The sequence below is a fragment of the Lynx rufus genome, unplaced genomic scaffold, assembly GCF_022079265.1.
Source record: "Lynx rufus isolate CCGP_SWC_20201006 ecotype Redwood Valley unplaced genomic scaffold, mLynRuf1.p SCAF_25, whole genome shotgun sequence".
NCBI lineage: Eukaryota > Metazoa > Chordata > Mammalia > Carnivora > Felidae > Lynx > Lynx rufus.
The window spans coordinates 3,245,458-3,263,562 of record NW_025814840.1 but is presented as its reverse complement, the minus strand read 5'-3'; the positions used below and the strand labels follow the sequence as shown (position 1 = coordinate 3,263,562).

The following is an 18,105-nucleotide window of genomic DNA, read 5'->3' as shown; positions in this document are numbered from 1 at the left end:
TACTTATGGACACCGAAATTGCATGGTCCATTCAGAAGCACACAGTGGTAGGGCAAATGTTACCTGTAAACTGTAGTTTACCTAAACATACGAATCTCAAAAGGCCGTCAGGGTATCATTAACAGTGATTAGAAATAATGAAGCAGATCTTTCAATTTAAACTCACCACTTTGACAGGATATTTTATATTAAATGCCAATCTTAAGAATTTGTACATATTATAGGCAAAACATTACCTCATTATGAACACTTCAGAAATCATCAAATTTTAAAAATCACCCATAGTTCATAGTTCTAACTCAATCCCTACTGTCCCAACATAAGGCAATTTTACCACACATATAACTTTTATATTTTAAAAGTAATATGTGCAGAAAAGATGTCAGTTTTAAATTTATCAAAAATGGGATCCCTACTCCTAAGGTATTTAGTGGAACAGAAACACAGTAAAACAAATATTTTCTGTATCTGTTTAAGCAAATTATTTAAGAAACCATAAGAGACTCAGTAGTAAAAAATGTTTTAAGGAATGAATATAGGATTAAATCTTTACAATAAATATGGAAAGAATATAATAAAGAGAATACATTTTATTTATTATTGTCACTGTTAGAATCAAATACTTCAGTTATTGATATTTGAATCTAAGTAAATAATCTAAATGAAATGAAATGATAAAATAGTAAAGCATAATTAATCTCAACAACACAGACTAGTGAAGTATGAAGAAAGACACATTTTCTAGAAAGCACAGGTGACATCAGAACTGAGTCCTTTCCCTTCTGAAGCTGTAAGATTACAATTAGTCTCACTGTAAGTAAAAGGATAGAAAATATCACTGCAATAAAGTGCCCTACATAATACAATGGAATCACGCACATCTTTTCATCTATTATGAGTTACAAAACATCTTGCAGTAAGTACATTTTCAAAGGAAAGTAAAAGAAAATTTAAGCTATCTAACTGGAAAGCTGCAAAGCCCTCTAAACTTAAGGTTACAGGCTTAAAATAACAAAATTTAAATTCCTTCTCTCCCTCCCTCTCCCTTTTTCTACCTACCCTCCTTCCTTTCAAGAGACTGTAAACCATCTATCTATGCAAGAGATATGCAAGGAAACATTCCTCCAGAAACTGCCAACAAATTATGTCTAATAAAACATATCATGTCAGAGCAGCTAAGTACATTTAAGATGATATGTAAGGTGATGGAAAGAACAAATTAATATTGATTTAAAAAGTGCACCATCTGTGAAGAGATCATTAAAGATCACGACAAATATAATCTCTATATAATTTGGAGATTAATTCTTCGTGGCTCAAATGTCCGCCTTGACTTGCCCTTCTTTGCTTTTAATGTCAAACGAAATTTTTGAGGGTGCAATGCATGTGTTATTAAAGAGATCACGCCAAAAAATATTTATCTTCAAAAATCGCTTAAGGACGATCAGCAACAATTAGACTGTGCAATCTCTTCTTCAAACCCACTAGACTAATTACTTAGTGATACTATGATTGTCCAAAATTAACTGAGTCTCCAATTACTCAGAGAGAGAAAAATACTTCCAACATCTGATGTCCTGCTCACAAACAAGGAATTATAAACTTGTAACAGTCCTTGCTTGGTATTTAGATACAGACATTAATATTTTAGTAAATTCTTGACACACATAGAAGAATATGTTTACAAAGAGTAAAAAAAGACTGACATTTAATGCATCTTTTAAGGTACTGTTTGTGATTATAATATTATAATACCATAAGTATAATCCCTGATATTTATTTTTAAAATCAGTTACACGAGAGTGGTGATAATTTCGCACATAGGATGTCTATTAATAACTAGGGAAGAAATGATTGGACCAAGGACTTGGATTTTACTCCCAAGGTTGTGACCAGTTCATCGTGTAACACAGTCACTTCTTGCTACAGACGTCTGTTCTCATGGTGAATGAGAGTGAGTCATCGGGACTTTAATTCTGGAAACTTCATTCATGAATCTGTGATAATGACTTTATACCTGTCTTTCGGATTGTAAGGAAGCACAAAATATTTTGACATCAACAATCTATTAAACTGTGAACGATTTTTAATTTTTCTGAGAAACATTTAGATCCTCCTAGTCTTAAATGCATTAACTGTATGTCTTGTACTAAAAGGAGAAATCACATGGAAAATGTCTTGCAATCTGGCGCACAGTAAAATCTACTCAGTGCAATGTAATTTAACTTAATTTCACAGGCAGTGTTGTAGTTGAAGGAGACTATGAGAGATTTATACGATATAAATGAGTGAACAGATATACACACATACATACATATGTAATATATGTACATATAAGTGCACAGTGTGTGTGTGTGTCCAAGCAAATTATACTGAGAACTGTAGAAGATCCACTCCAATGAAGGATGAAAAAAAATAGCTAAATTTCTTTTTTTTTCCTTGTGATTATGTTTTGCGTTTTAAAGAAAATTTTGTTTTTTTCCAAGAAACTACATATATACAGGGGAACGTGGCCATCAGCTACACATGGCCTCAGAATCCAACCACAGAAGGTATGGCCAAAGTATCGCAGAGGTGGGACTGCCTCAGCAGACTTTAGGGAAATGAGTGAGAAGAACCATAAATGGCAGCTTTGCAAGGAAACCCGGGCTTCTCCAAATAACGTTTAAGATAAAAGGTTTAACTTATTGGGGCGCCTGGGTGACTCAGTTTGTGAAGGGTCCAACTCTTGGTTTCGGCTCAGATCATGATCTCATGGTTGTGAGATTGAGCCCCACCTCGGGCTCTGTGCTGACAGTGTGGAGCCTGCTTGGGATTCTCTCTCTCTCCCTCTCTCTCTCTCTGCCCCTCCCCCACTCACATGGTCTCTGTGTCTCTCAAACATAAATAAACTTATAAAAATTTTTTAAAAAGAGAAAGGTTTAACTTTTCTGTAAATTTTTATCACTCCAACCAACGTTTATCCAGATGCTGTAGAAGTTTAGAGTTATGGAGACAGGGGCGCCTGGGTGTCTCAGTCGGTTGAACGACCAACTTCAGCTCAGGTCATGATTTCACAGTCTGTGAGTTCGAGCCCTGCGTCGGGCTCTGTGCTGACAGCTCAGAGCCTGGAGCCTGCTTTGGATTCTGTGTCTCCCTCTCTCTCTGACCCTTCTCCGCTCATGCTCTGTCTCTCTCTGTCTCAGAAATAAACATTAAAAAAAAAATTAGAGTTAGGGAGACAGCACAGGGGTGTACTGGAGTGATCAGGGATGACTATGGAAATAGGAAATGGTAATAGGTCTTGAGTTAAACTTTAAAAGATGGATAAAAATTGGAGGATCCTGTTATAAGTACAATGAACGGTGTGGGCAAAGCCCTGGAAAAAGAAAAGTTTGCGAGTTGCGCAGAAATTAACCTGGATGGCGATGCGTTCACAACCCAATGCTAAGAATACGCAGAAAACAGGTGAGATTACAGAAGGTCTTGAAAGTCAGCCGGTGGAGACACATGACCTTTGTTCAGAAAATAATGAGAGATTTTACACAATTTCTGAATAGGGGAATAATAAGATTAAAATAGTACTTGAAAAGGTTATTTTTTTCAGCAAGGCGCTGAGCAGGTTGGAGGGGTGTGGAAGCAGTCAAATCACACAAGGCACTCTGAAATGCAAGCTGAACATTGCAAATTTCTTCACAAAAAATGAAGCAAAGCCACAGCTCCAGGAACAGTGAAATATGGTGCATGAGTGGATTTTGCGATTAGATCTGCTGTCTGAGATAATCCATCTGATACCAGTGTATTCACAAATGAAGGCAGCACTCAAAGCAAAATCTCATTCAAAGAGTGTACTTCAGATGCTAAAATAATTGATCATGCAAAACAGTTAATTGCATTAATTAACATTTGTTTGTTTTAGCAAGCGCCAGTTAAGTAAAAGCAAAAATGTTAACACCGACTGACCAGCAAAATTGTCCTGTTAACCTTAAAAGGGCAGTTCAGGGCTTTTTTCTTTTTTGCTAATTCCACCTACAAAGTCTCACATTATAAGACACATAATTTCCTCAATTTTTTATGAATACAACAATATTGAGATAATTAAGATACATTTTAAATAATTTCAAAAAACAAGCATGTAGAGGTTAAAGGCCCACTGCTGTGCTTAACGCCCAAATTATACATTTCCTCCTATAAAGCAGGTACATAGCTTTTGAGGTTAAAACAAAATCTGGGAAGTAAAAATAATCTGCTAGAATATGGACTATTAAAAATGTGGTTCAGGGGCGCCTGGATGGTTCGGTCGGTTAAGCGTCCGACTCCGGCTCAGGTCACGATCTCATGGTTTGTGATTTCGAGCCTCACATCAGGCTCTGTGCTGACAGGTCAGAGCCTGGAGCCAGCTTTGATTCTGTGTCCCTCTCTCTCTGTCCCTCCCCCTGCTCATGCTCTCTCTCTCAAAAATAAATAAACATTAAAATTATTTTTTTAAGTATGGTTCATTTTTTATGCATCTAAAGCATCTATAATAGCTGATATTAGATATTTTAGAAATATTTTCATAGTGGAGTAACAAAAAATTAACAGAGTAACCATCACTTTTTAAAAAAATAACATAAAAGGGCTTCTTGGCCCATGGATTTTGGCTCAAAGGGAAAACAAAAGAAAAAGAAATAAACAACCAAAAATCATGTTGTAGTAAAAGCAGTAATACTTAAAATTTTTAAAAATTACTTAATCAGCATAAGAATTGAGCAGTTATTTATATTTAAATATTTGAATATGCCAGAACTTTTAAAATTAAGGAAATAACTTTAAATGAAAAGAGTCTTGAATAGATATTTTCTTCCAGTATTTAATTCCTGCTCCCACCTTAGAGATAATGGAAAACAAATAATCCAACAAGTTATAATGATAATAAATATCTCCTGTTAACCCTTAGTAAGCATATATGTGGATTCTGGCATTAAATTGTCCACGATGATCAAAAATACCAATGTTTCGGGGCGCCTGGGTGGCGCAGTTGGTTAAGCGTCCGACTTCAGCCAGGTCACGATCTCACGGTCCGTGAGTTCGAGCCCCGCGTCAGGCTCTGGGCTGATGGCTCAGAGCCTGGAGCCTGTTTCTGATTCTGCGTCTCCCTCTCTCTCTGCCCCTCCCCCCGTTCATGCTCTGTCTCTCTCTATCTCAAAAATAAATAAACGTTAAAAAAAAAAAAAATTTTAAAAAAAAAATACCAATGTTTCAGTCATTGTTACACACAAATCAAAAATTTTTTTGCAGCAAAATGAATCCCTGAAATCTTACTAGAAAGTCACCCAGATCTTATTTCCTCCAAAGCACTATCCTGTAAAATGTTTTTTTCTTTCTTTGTTTCAATTTCTGAACAGTTAAGCCTGCTGTAAGCATCATTTGAAAGCATCCACAGTACACAGCGACCTACGCGCAGACGGCACTGACCTCATTCACCGTGGCGTAGTAGCTGTCGTGCTTGAACGTGGGAGAGTTGTCGTTGCGGTCCCTCACCACGATGCGAACCTCATGGTAGATGACGGTGCCCACTTTCTTGTTGACGCACTGCACCTGCACCACGATCGAGTGTATGTTCATCGGGGGCTGCAACGCAGAAATTGCATCCTTTTTTAAGAAAAGCAGTTGAAACTGAAGCATCTCATGATGGCCAAAACACATTTGTTTCGTAACAAAATTTTAATGTTTATGTTTGTGAGAGAGAGCAAGAGAAAGGGAGGTGCGGAGAGAGTAGCTGGGGTGGTGGGGGTGGGGTGGCACAGAGGATCCGAAGCAGGCTCCAGGCTCTGAGCTGTCAGCACAGAGCCTGTCCTGGGGCTGGAACTCACATGCGAGATCATGACATGAGCTGAAGTCTGATGCTTAACCGACTGAGCCACCCAGGCGCCCCTGTTTCATAAAACTTTCTATGCTTCTTCATTTTTCAATGAAGATAATTTATGAAAATTGATCCATTTTGCCCTGTTTGAGGACAAGAGAGGACAACCATGATTATTTTGCTTCTCCATTTTGTGTCTCAAAGTACAGGACCTCGGGACGCATGTTCACCATGGGAGGACGAGTGGAGAGCACAGTCACAAGACAGAGGGGGTAAAACGAATTCTGTCCAAAAGTTAAAATATCATTCATTACATGAGCTTGTGATTTATGAAAACAATGTGTTCATGATAAAATCCTCAGGCAAAAGGCGTTGTGTAACATTTGTGCTCATTTACGCTTTTGCTAAAATATTATGTGTTCATATCTGATAAAAATTAACATATAATCAAAAGAAGAGAATCCATTCATAGTCCACCAACCATATTTACTCATTCTATACATTTAAGTGTTTATTTTGCTAATCTTTCTCTCTCTAAATACAAATATACTCCTGTTATACACACACACACACACACACACACACACGTGAATAGCATCCCAAATTTGTAAATACAGATTGACTACAGTAGTTAGGTATCTACTGTGATGCTGTATTATATGATTTCATATAGTTGATAGCATAATGGTCTTAGTAGAAACTTACAACAAGATGCTCTACGCTGTCCACTTTTGCCATTATAAACCATACTTCAATAAAAATTCTACGCATAAATATGTGCCAACTTGCCCCTATTTTTAATGATAAATTCCTGAAGGGGAAAAGTGTCATCCAAAGGGCGGTTATTACTCAGGTCACATGGCCAAGACCTTTCAGAACTGGGGCGCAGACCTACACTGTTTGACCCTCGAGTCAAAGCGTTTAACACTACAAAATATTTCTTTGTGCTTTTCAAGCCTTTTTTGAGCTTACAAAGCTGTCGCACAAAATACATCATTTTATCAGAATGACATATTCTGACACGTCGTCTTCCAGCCTACTCTCCCCTTTCAACTTCTCCCCACACTACTTATTTTCCGTACTACGTTCCTCACCCACCACTTGGCATATGACATACTTTATACATTTAGTTCTGTTGGTCCCCCTTCACTGCGCTGGCAGCTCCATAAAGCCTGGTGTGGCCTTTTGTCATGACTGAAGCTCTCGGCCCAGTAACCAGTACCGTGCCTGGAGTAGATAACGGTGTGGACTCCCCATGTCAGACTACGTGACTTCCGGCCAGTAACAGAGACCTACTAGCCGCACACTCCGTACAAAACCTCTCAGTGCTTTGATTGCTCATTTCTAAAAACAGAGATAAAATTAAAGACCGATAGGATAGGATCATTCTGAGTATCACATGAGGTTACCCTGCCCTAGGCACAGCTAGCAGATGTAAATTTTTTTTAAATGTTTTATTTATTTTTGAGACAGAGAAAGAGAGAGACAGAGCATGAGCAGGGGAGGGGCAGAGAGAGAGAGGGAGACAAAGAATCTGAAACAGGCCCCAGGCTCTGAGCTGTCAGCACAGAGCCCGATGCGGGGCTCAAACCCATGAACCATGAGATCATGACCTAGTCGAAGCTGGATGCTTAACCAACTGAGCCACCCAGGTGCCCCAATTATCTTTTTAATTATAAAAAAAGCTAAATACCCAAGAAATCAAAAAACATGGAATTTTTAAAATATAAACTATAATTTTGGATTATGAAATAAATTATTAAATATTTGGATTGAAACCAATTTAAAGATATAGCATCACTTACTGGAAGTGAGCATAGGTTCATGCCACATTTAAAAAAAAATTTTTTTTTAACATTTATTTATTTTTGAGACAGAGAGAGACAGAGCATGAATGGGGGAGGGTCAGAGAGAGGGGGAGACACAGAATCTGAAACAGGCTCCAGGCTTTGAGCTGTCAGTACAGAGCCCGATGCGGGGCTCAAACTCATGGACTGTGATATCATGACCTGAGCTGAAGTCGGGTACTTAATGGACTGAGCCACCCAGGCACCCCACATGCCACATTTCTAAGTGAGAAGAATACTGTAGAAACCGTATCTAAACTGAAGCAAACATTATTTAATCTTGAGATATTTTTACAGGCAGTGTAAAAGGAAAAAAAGCATTTTAATTTGTTTGTACCAGACTGAATAAATGTACCTAGAAAGAATAAATTGAAGAATCATTAACATACGCAGGAAGGTTATCTGGTGAGTGCCATATAGCTCAGTGTTCTGATATATACCTCATTCCACTTTTAATTACTGACATAAATGAAGACATTAAGGTCATGTGTAAAAAAATCTGTGAATCCCACAAAGCTCAGAAGGATATAGCATACATTTAATGACAAAAGACAACATTCAAAATCATTTTAGTAAGACAGAATAATAGGTTACACAATGATATATTTTTATAATAATAAATTTAAATCACCTTATTGGTATTAACCAAGTATAATAAATGGCTACACACATTAATGCAAAAATATCATTGTGAAATCTTGATGAGCGAGAGATGAGTTTTCGCATCAATGCGGTCAACGGACAATGGAGCCTTGGTACAAACTTCATATTCGTTAGTAATATCAGATACAGAGATGGCCAGACTCTAGTTAGCACTATTTTATGGGCAAATAGGATGTAAAGTCTGAACACCTTGAGAACGTGTGATACAATCTGAGGATATTTAATCTAAAACACTTAAGATGCACCCCACATCTAAATGGTTGTTTTGAAAGATACATAAGCTTATTCACTGTAGTCTCAGAGAGAAGAAATAACAACAATGAGCAAAAAAATAGTACAAAGCATTTCTTTTCAATATAAGTAGAGGTTTTGTATTAATGCAAGGCAGTGCAGAATAGAAGGGACCATCTTACAAGCAAGACATCATTGAAAATAAGGAACCTCGAGGCAAAAAGATCACTTAAAAAGATTAGGTTTCTCCCTTTTTACTATCAGTTTTAAAGTGTTTTCTTCAATAGATTTTTGAGGCAAGTCCTGTGTATTTCAATTGTAAAGTAAAAACAACAACAGAAGCAAAAGAGAAAAAGCCACAAAGACAACCAAACGAAACCAAATACTTGTACTGTGTTTGCACTTGGCATCTCTTGGAAGACATTTGGGCGAATTACGTTCTTCTAAAGTTATTTATCTTCTGAATATTACAAAAGAGCCCTACAAACCCATTTCCTCTCAGCTTCTAACGCTGTAGTGAGTGCTAGCACTGGACAGAGAGGTCACAATCTCTGCAGGTAGGGAATCAAATGCACTGTGTGCACTGAGCCCCTACTTGGTCCCATGAAGTGCCCATAAATTAGACGTAACCAGGTCACTCGGAACTCTTGTCACTCTCGACTCTAGCTCCCTTGCAACTGTGAGCAGCATGGATAGACCTTAGCTTGCAATAAATTCCAACCATAATGGATCGTGCTGAAGGCCAGAATTCCCTGCGGCTCATATATAACACACGTTGTAATCTTGCCTTGGAATAGATTCTATTCTGCCGCATAAGAAGGTCATAAATATAGCAAGTGCAGCTCTACAAGTCAGTGAGAGTTTGGGGACCACAAAAGGCTTAGGAATCTGTTAGGGAAATTTTGGTTTATCTTTCACAACTGTTCAGCCAATTTTACCTTCCCTAATTCTCTTCAATTGCTTCATAACGAAGAAAAAAAAACCTGTGTATAAATTGTTTTGTGCTAATTATTCAAAACAACTACCATTCGTATTATACCTAGACATGCCAACTATTCTCCCAGTTTAAAAATGAATGTTTAACATGATACCTGAGGGCATATTTGCACATTTTTATACATTAGTGTATATCGAGTATAAGTTTTGATATGCATAAATAAGGTTTGGGAATGATACACACCAACAGTTGATAGAGGTTAGCTTTGAAGAGTAAGGTTGAGGGTAGAAAGTAAGAAGGGAAAAATTACCAACAAATATGTATGAATTTTGTGATTTGAAAAAGAAAAAAATTTAAAATTTTATTATGAGGTGTTCAGACAATAACTTAGGATTTAACATGCAAAGTCATTTTTATAAGAAATTTATTGATGTGAACATTGTTGATTGTAGCAAACATCTTACATCCAAGGGGAATTGAGTTTTCTCCAGAAACCATGTTATTTGGAAGGCTCACTGATTTAATAAGAAAACATGTTTTTAGCAAACCTGTATAAAAGAATTGATTTTATTTCTCCTAAAGCAAAGGCCAACCTCAATCCTCACAGGAATGAATGGATTTTGTCATGCTTTTTCTTCCTATGTACTCACTACTTTCAGAAAGTGAAAAATCTTCATTATTTCACAAATAACTATAAGACAGTGAAAGGAAATAAGACACAGTATGTTTTTGAATTATTTTTAAATAATGAAAAGACTTAAAGGAAATGGCTGGCTGGAGTTATGAATTTCCCCTCAAAGATTAAACTTTCATAATCATGATAAATGGTATATTGACATAATTGACTAAGGAAGAAATTACCAATTTGAAACTATAATTAGGTATAATGTAATATTAAGATAATTTTTTTAAATTTTTTAAATGTTTATTTATTTTTGACAGAGAGAGAGAGAAACAGAGCATGAGTGGGGGAGGAGAAGAGAGAGAGGGAGACACAGAATCTGAAGCAGGCTCCAGACTCTGAGCTGTCAGCACAGAGCCTGACACAGGACTTGAACTCACAGACCGCAAGACCATGACCTGAGCCGAAGTCGGACGCTCAACCGACTGAGCCACCCAGGCGCCCCGATAAATTTTTTATAATCAACTATTAAGGGCATTCAGTTTATTGACTTGTATTTATTAAATTCAAAGTTCAATGTGAGTTAGGATTAATATGATGTGAGGTAAGCAAATCCCATAAAATTGATGTGAGATGAAGTTAAATACAATGCAAGTCAAAGAGTTTTGAAGACTTTAGAGTTTAGAGCAAGAAATTTCATAACAGTGTAACCTTAAGAACTATGATATGTAGGGGGTGCCTGGGTGGCTCAGTTGGTTAAGCGCCTGACTCTTGATTTTGGCTCAGGTCATGATCTCACAGTTCATGAGATTGGATCCCTGCATTGGGCTCTGTGCTGAGCAGGGAACCTAGTTGGAAACTTCTCTCTCTGCTCCTGCCCCACTTGTTCGTTCTCTTGCTCGCTCTCTCTCTCTCTCTCTCTCTCTCTCTCTCCCCCTAATTAAAAAATATACAATAAAAATTTTTTAAAGGAATATTTTATGTAGGGAGTGGCATGTAAGGCGTGTCTTGGTAGTAGATAACATTCAGCTGATGGCCAAGGCTAAAGGTAGATTCTAATCACAGAGATAAAAGAATATCAGGGAAGGCATAATAGCAATGGAAAGTCATCTGTTGACAAGGTCAGAACTGTGTTTGAATGTAAAACAGGTTGAGTCTTGACATAGGCTGAGAGGACTATTAGGAGACTGTCCCCAAGTCCAAGTGCAAGCCATCAGGAGGACTCCGTGGAAGTGAAAGCAGGCAGCTTGGTAGTCACGGGGACATTGGCCCAGGCACAGGCATGAGAGTCCATGCTCTCTGTACAGCTGTGAACTTAGAGTCTGAAAGAGGAGAAGGTAAGATGTTGGGGATTTCCACAAACATGATTTCTCTCTGGTCAAGCTATAAAAGTTTTTCCAGAGTTTTGAGATAAGTATAATAAGACCATGCCACAATCCTATTTTTCTTTCTATTACTGTTTAGTCATTGATGCCATTATGACAATTATGCCCAACAGTGACGAGGTAATATTGGCCCAGTGAGACCATCATTTTGACTGTGATGCTCCTTCATTACTGAGACCTAATTTTCATGCCAGACAACCTGTTTTGGTTATTTTATCATTCGTGACTCTTCATTTTACACCTTCTCCTTCTCTCTCTTTTTCATGAAGGAAATCGAGGTAACTTTAGTAAACTGAAATAAAAATAGGGAATAAAAAATAATGACCATGAGGGAAAGACCTATGGACAAAGCTTAAAAATTGTCAAAAGTCATATACAATGTCATATACAAGTTTTCTAATTAAATGAAAACATTGGAGGCTGGAGAAGTTTTAAAGATTATTTTTATCCTTGGAAATTTCTGTAGGGATCATTTGTTTATTAGCTTATTTTTTTAGCATTCAATCTTAAAAATGTGCATCTATTCCTATTAAATTTTCTTTTAGTTCTAGGTGGCCATAACTGCCCAAATGTTTCCATTAAGAGATAGTTTATGGCCTCATTGAACAAAGCACAGAAGACATGTTTTAGAATTCCTTCTCTGGAACACACACTTTCCCCTCACTACCGCAGAAGGAACAGGTGGAAGAAGGATGTACCGTGTGGCCGCGCCTGGCTCCCCCGGCTGTAACTGAGTCAAGCCTGTGAGGATTTAGATGCTCTCTCTCATCAATTAGATAAAACACAGTAACTGTGGTCATTTTCCATTAAAAGTGTACAGGGCCTGGTGCAACAGAGCGGACGCTGATAAGAGAAAAAGCCATATACAACCAAAGACATGGGGTGAGAGAATTAGAAATACACAGAGGACTCTGAACTATAGGAAGAAAGAAAAATAGCACATACACAAAGAAACGTACAGATCATGTGGTCCAAGAACAAATAGTTTCCTCTGTCCCTGGCAAATTTACAATATTCAATACAATACAAAAAAAAATCAAATTATTTTTCATTTCTGTGATGTTGATATTCCTTTTTTTTTCCTTTTAGTAGGTTTCATGCCCAACAACAAACCCGAAGCAGGGCTTGAACCCACATCCCTGACATCGAGACCTGAGTTGAGTCAGGCACCTAACTAACTAAGCCACCCAGGTGCACCTATGATGTTGATATTCTCAATATTCTTCACCAATCAACTTCAGCTAATTTGAAGGCATTTTTGTGCCTTCCTTATAAGACAAAGAACTTTGAATAAAATAAGAATATTCCTATGCAAGTGTTTGTATGTTCTGGCCCTCCCAAATTCACATGTAGCAATACTAATGATCAATGTGATGGTATTAGGAGGTGGGGTCTTTGGCTCACTTGAAAGTATGTCTCAATGCAGAATTTATTCAACTTTAGGCATGATTTAACAATGATAAACACACCTTTATTATGCTACTCATAAAATATATTTTGGGGAGGGGGTGAAGGTAAAAGGCAGAAATTCTAACAGTGGGTGAGTTTCATCATCTACTTCTTATTCCCCCTTTAACAACATTAATCAGGTGACTAGGTGATGAGATTGACAGCCTTCTAACAGAGGCCTAAGACAGAGTCCTTGTCCTTTTCCACAATGTAAGAATAAAAGAAGTCTGCAACCTGGAGAGGACCTGTGCCTGACTGTGGTGGCACCTGGTTTCACACAATCAGCCTCTGGAACTGTGAGAAATAAGTTTCTGCTGTTTATAAGGTACCCAGCCTTTGGAATTTTTTACAGCAGCCCAGATGGGCTAAGACACTTAGACAAGCATCATTGTATTTGAAAAGCTCCATGGAAAAAAATCCCACTAATAAAAACTTTCCAGAGCAACTTTCCCCTAAGAAACACTAAAATGAATTCTACCCTAGTGACCATAATATGGAGCTTTGGCATTGTTAGTAGGGTCAACCCCTGATTGTGGGCTCTGTTTTGCTATTCAGAGCATCCCTACATTTTTTGTGATGATTCATTATACTCACGAAATAAACAACACAAAGACTTTTGGCAACAATCTAAGTAACTGCACGTCAGGAACCTAATCGGATGCAGGATAAGCTGTATTATATCAGAAAAAAGAAAAAAGACTTCAAAACACAGATTGTAATAAGAGACAGAGAAAGACATTAATAATGATAATGAGGTCAGTCCAACACGAGGATATGACATTTGTAAACATTTATGCACACAACATAAGAGCACCTAAATTTATAAAGTAAATATTAACAGACATAAAGGGAAAAATAGACAGCAATACAATAATGGTAGGGGACTTTAATGCCCCACTTACATCGATGCATAGATCATTCAGACAGAGAATCATTAAGGAAATATCGGCCTTGAACGACCCATTAGACCAGATGGACTTAGACACATACAGAATCTTCTATTCAAGAGCAACAGAATATACTTCTTCTCAAGTGCACAGGGAACTTTCTCCAAGATAGATCATATGGTAAGCCATAAAACGAGCCTTAATAAATTTAAGAATATTGAAACTGTATCGTGTCCTTTCCAACCACAATGGTATAAAACTAGAAATCAATTATAAGAAGAAAACTAGAAAATTCATATACAGTGGAGATTAAACTACATGCAACTGAAAACCCAATGGACCAAAGAAAAAAATGAAAACAGAAATAAAAAAAATACCTTGAGACAATTGAAAGTAGAAATACAATGTACCAAAACTGGCGAGATACAGCAAAAGCAGTGCTAAAAGGGAAGTTCATAAATGCCTACATCAAAAGATAAGAAAAATATCAAATAAATGATCTAACTTTACATCTAAATGAACTAGAAAAAGAAGAGCAAATGAAATCCAAAGTTAGTAGAAGAGAGAAAATAACAAATTTCAGATTGGAAATAAATGAAATAGAGACTAAAAGACAACAGAAAAGAGCAACGAAACTAAACAGCTTTCTTCGAAAAGAGTAACAAAATTGAGCCACCTTGAGCTTGACTCACCAATGGGGAAAAAAACAAAAGCAAAAAAGAGGATTCAAATAAACACAATTAGAAACAAGAGAAAATTCTGAAAGCAGCTAGGGATAAACATGCTCTAACATGTTTTAGGGAGACCTATAAGACTCGTGACCGATCTCTCTACTGAAACTTGGCAGGCCAGAAAAGAATGGCAGGAGATTTTCAATGTGATGAGCAGAAAACATATGCAGCCAAGAATCCTTTATCCAGCAAATCTGTCATTTAGAATAGAAGGAGAGATAAAGGTCTTCCCAAACAAACAAAAACTGAAGGAATTTGTCACCACTAAACCAGCCCTACAAGAGATCCTAAGGGGGATCCTGTGAGACAAAGTACCAGAGACATCACTACAGACATGAAACCTACAGACATCACAATGACTCTAAACCCATATCTTTCTATAATAACACTGAATGTAAATGGATTAAATGCGCCAACCAAAAGACATAGGGTATCAGAATGGATAAAAAAAACAAGACCCATCTATTTGCTGTCTACAGGAGACTCATTTTAGACCTGAGGACACCTTCACATTGAAAGTGAGGGGATGGAGAACTATCTATCATGCTGCTGGAAGTCAAAAGAAAGCTGGAGTAGCCATACTTATAACAGACTAACTAGACTTTAAATGAAAGGCTGTAACAAGAGATGAAGAAGGGCATTATATAATAATTACAGGGTCTATCCATCAGGAAAAGCTAACAATTATAAATGTCTATGCGCCGAATACGGGAGCCCCCAAATATATAAAACAATTACTCACAAACATAAGCAACCTTATTGATAAGAATGTGGTAATTGCAGGGGACTTGAATACTCCACTTACAACAATGGACAGATCATCTAGACACACGGTCAGTAAAGAAACAAGGGCCCTGAATGATACATTGGATCAGATGGACTTGACAGTTATATTTAGAACTCTGCATCCCAAAGCAATAGAATATACTTTCTCCTCGAGTGCACATGGAACATTCTCCAAGACAGATCACATACTGGGTCACAAAACAGCCCTTCATAAGTATACAAGAATTGAGATCATACCATGCATACTTTCAGACCACAATGCTATGAAGCTTGAAATCAACCACAGGAAAAAGTCTGGAAAACCTCCAAAGGCATGGAGGTTAAAGAACACCCTACTAAAGAATGAATGTGTCAACCAGGCAATTAGAGAAGATTAAAAAATATATGGAAACAAATGAAAATGAAAATACAATAATCCAAATGCTTTGGGATGCAGCAAAGGCAGTCCTGATGAAAATACATTGCAATCCAGGCCTATATCAAGAAACAAGAAAAATCCCAAATACAAAATCTAACAGCACACCTAAAGGAAATAGAAGCAGAACAGCAAAGACACCCTAAACCAGCAGAAGAAGAGAAATAACAAAGATCAGACCAGAAATAAACAATATAGAATCTAAAAAAACTGTAGAGCAGATCAATGAAACCAAGAGTTGATTTTTTGAAAAAATAAACAAAATTGATAAACCTCTAGCCAGGCTTCTCAAAAAGAAAAGGCAGATGACCCAAATAGATAAAATCATGAATGAAAATGGAATGAATACAACCAATCCCTCAGAAACACAAGCAATTATCAGGGAGTACTATGAAAAATTATATGCCAACAAACTGGACAACCTGGAAGAAATGGACAAATTCCTAAACACCCACACGCTTCCAAAACTCAATCAGGAGGAAATAGAAAGCTTGAACAGACCCATAACCAGTGAAGACATTGAATCAGTTATCAAAAACCTCCCAACAAATAAGAGTCCAGGACCAGATGGCTTCCCAGGGGAGTTCTACCAGACATTTAAAGCAGAGATAATACCTATCCTTATCAAGCTATTCCAAAAAATAGAAAGGGAAGGAAAACTTCCAGACTCATTCTATGAAGAGACTCATTACCAGACAGAGACCCAGTAAAAAAAGAGAACTACAGGCCAATATCCCTGATGAATATGGATGCAAACATTCTCAATAAGATACTAGCAAATCAAATTCAACAGCATATAAAAAGAATTATTTACCATGATCAAGTGGGATTCATTCCTGGGCTGCAGGACTGGTTCAACATTCGCAAATCAATCAATGTGATACATCACATTAATAAAAGAAAAGATAAGAACCATATGATCCTGCCAACCGATGCAGAAAAAGCATTTGACAAAAGTCAGCATCCTTTCTTAATGAAAACCCTCGAGAAAGTCGGGATAGAAGGAACATACTTAAACATCATAAAAGCCATTTATGAAAAGCCCACAGCTAACATCATCCTCAATGGGGAAAAACAGAACTTTTTCCCTGAGATCAGGAACACGACAGGGATGCCCACTCTCACAGCTGTTGTTTAACATAGTGTTGGAAGTTCTAGCATCAGCAATCAAACAAAAGGAAATCAAAGGCATCAAAATTGGCAAAGATGAGTTAAGCTTTCACTTTTTGCAGATGACATGATATTGTACATGGAAAATCCGATAGACTCCACCAAAAGTCTGCTAGAACTGATACATGAATTCGGCAAAGTTGCAGGATACAAAATCAATGTACAGAAATCAGTTGCATTCCAATACACTAACAATGAAGCAACAGAAAGACAAATAAAGAAACTGATCCCATTCACAATTGCACCAAGAAGCCTAAAATACCTAGGAATAAATCTAACCAAAGATGTGAAAGATCTGAATGCTAAAAACTATAGAAAGCTTATGAAGGAAATTGAAGAAGATATAAAGAAACAGAAAAACATTCCATGCTCATGGGTTGGAAGAATAAATATTGTCAAAATGTTAATACTATCCAAAGCTATCTACACATTCAATGCAATCCCAATCAAAATTGCACGAGCATTCTTCTCGAAACTAGAACAAGCAATCCTAAAATTCATATGGAACCACAAAAGGCCCCAAATAGCCAAAGTAATTTTGAAGAAGACGGCCAAAGCAGGAGGCATCACAATCCCAGACTTTAGCCTCTACTACAAAGCTGTCATCATCAAGACAGCATGGTATTGGCACAAAAACAGACCAATGGAATAGAATAGAAACCCCAGAACTAGACCCACAAAAGTATGGCCAACTAATCTTTGACAAAGCAGGAAAGAATATCCAATGTAAAAAAGACAGTCTCTTTAACAAATGGTGCTGGGAGAACTGGACAGCAACATGCAGAAGGTTGGAACTAGACCACTTTCTGACACCATTCACAAAAATAAACTCAAAATGGATAAAGGACCTGAATGTGAGACAGGAAACCATCAAAACCCCAGAGGAGAAAACAGGAAAAGACCTCTCTGACCTCAGCCATAGCAATTTCTTACTTGACACATCCCCGAAGACAAGGGAATTAAAAGCAAAAATGAACTATTGGGAACTCATGAAGATAAAAAGCTTCTGCACAGCAAAGGAAACAATCAACAAAACTAAAAGGCAACCAACGGAATGGGAAAAGATATTTGCAAATGACATATCGGACAAAGGGCTGGTATCCAAAATCTATAAAGAGCTCACCAAACTCCACACCCGAAAAACAAATAACCCAGTGA

General features: G+C 37.3%; 1 protein-coding gene across 17 annotated transcripts in view; it reads right to left on the bottom strand.

Moving 5' to 3' along the window:
* The window catches only part of PCDH15 (protocadherin related 15), a 789,181-nt gene that overhangs the window by 497,940 nt on the left and 273,136 nt on the right, over positions 1-18,105 (bottom strand). For all 17 annotated transcript variants that reach the window (XM_047088664.1, XM_047088665.1, XM_047088662.1 and 14 more), the window contains one exon: positions 5,437-5,592. In XM_047088664.1, coding sequence (XP_046944620.1) covers positions 5,437-5,592 — 156 coding nt within the window. The remainder of the gene's footprint in view (positions 1-5,436; positions 5,593-18,105) is intronic.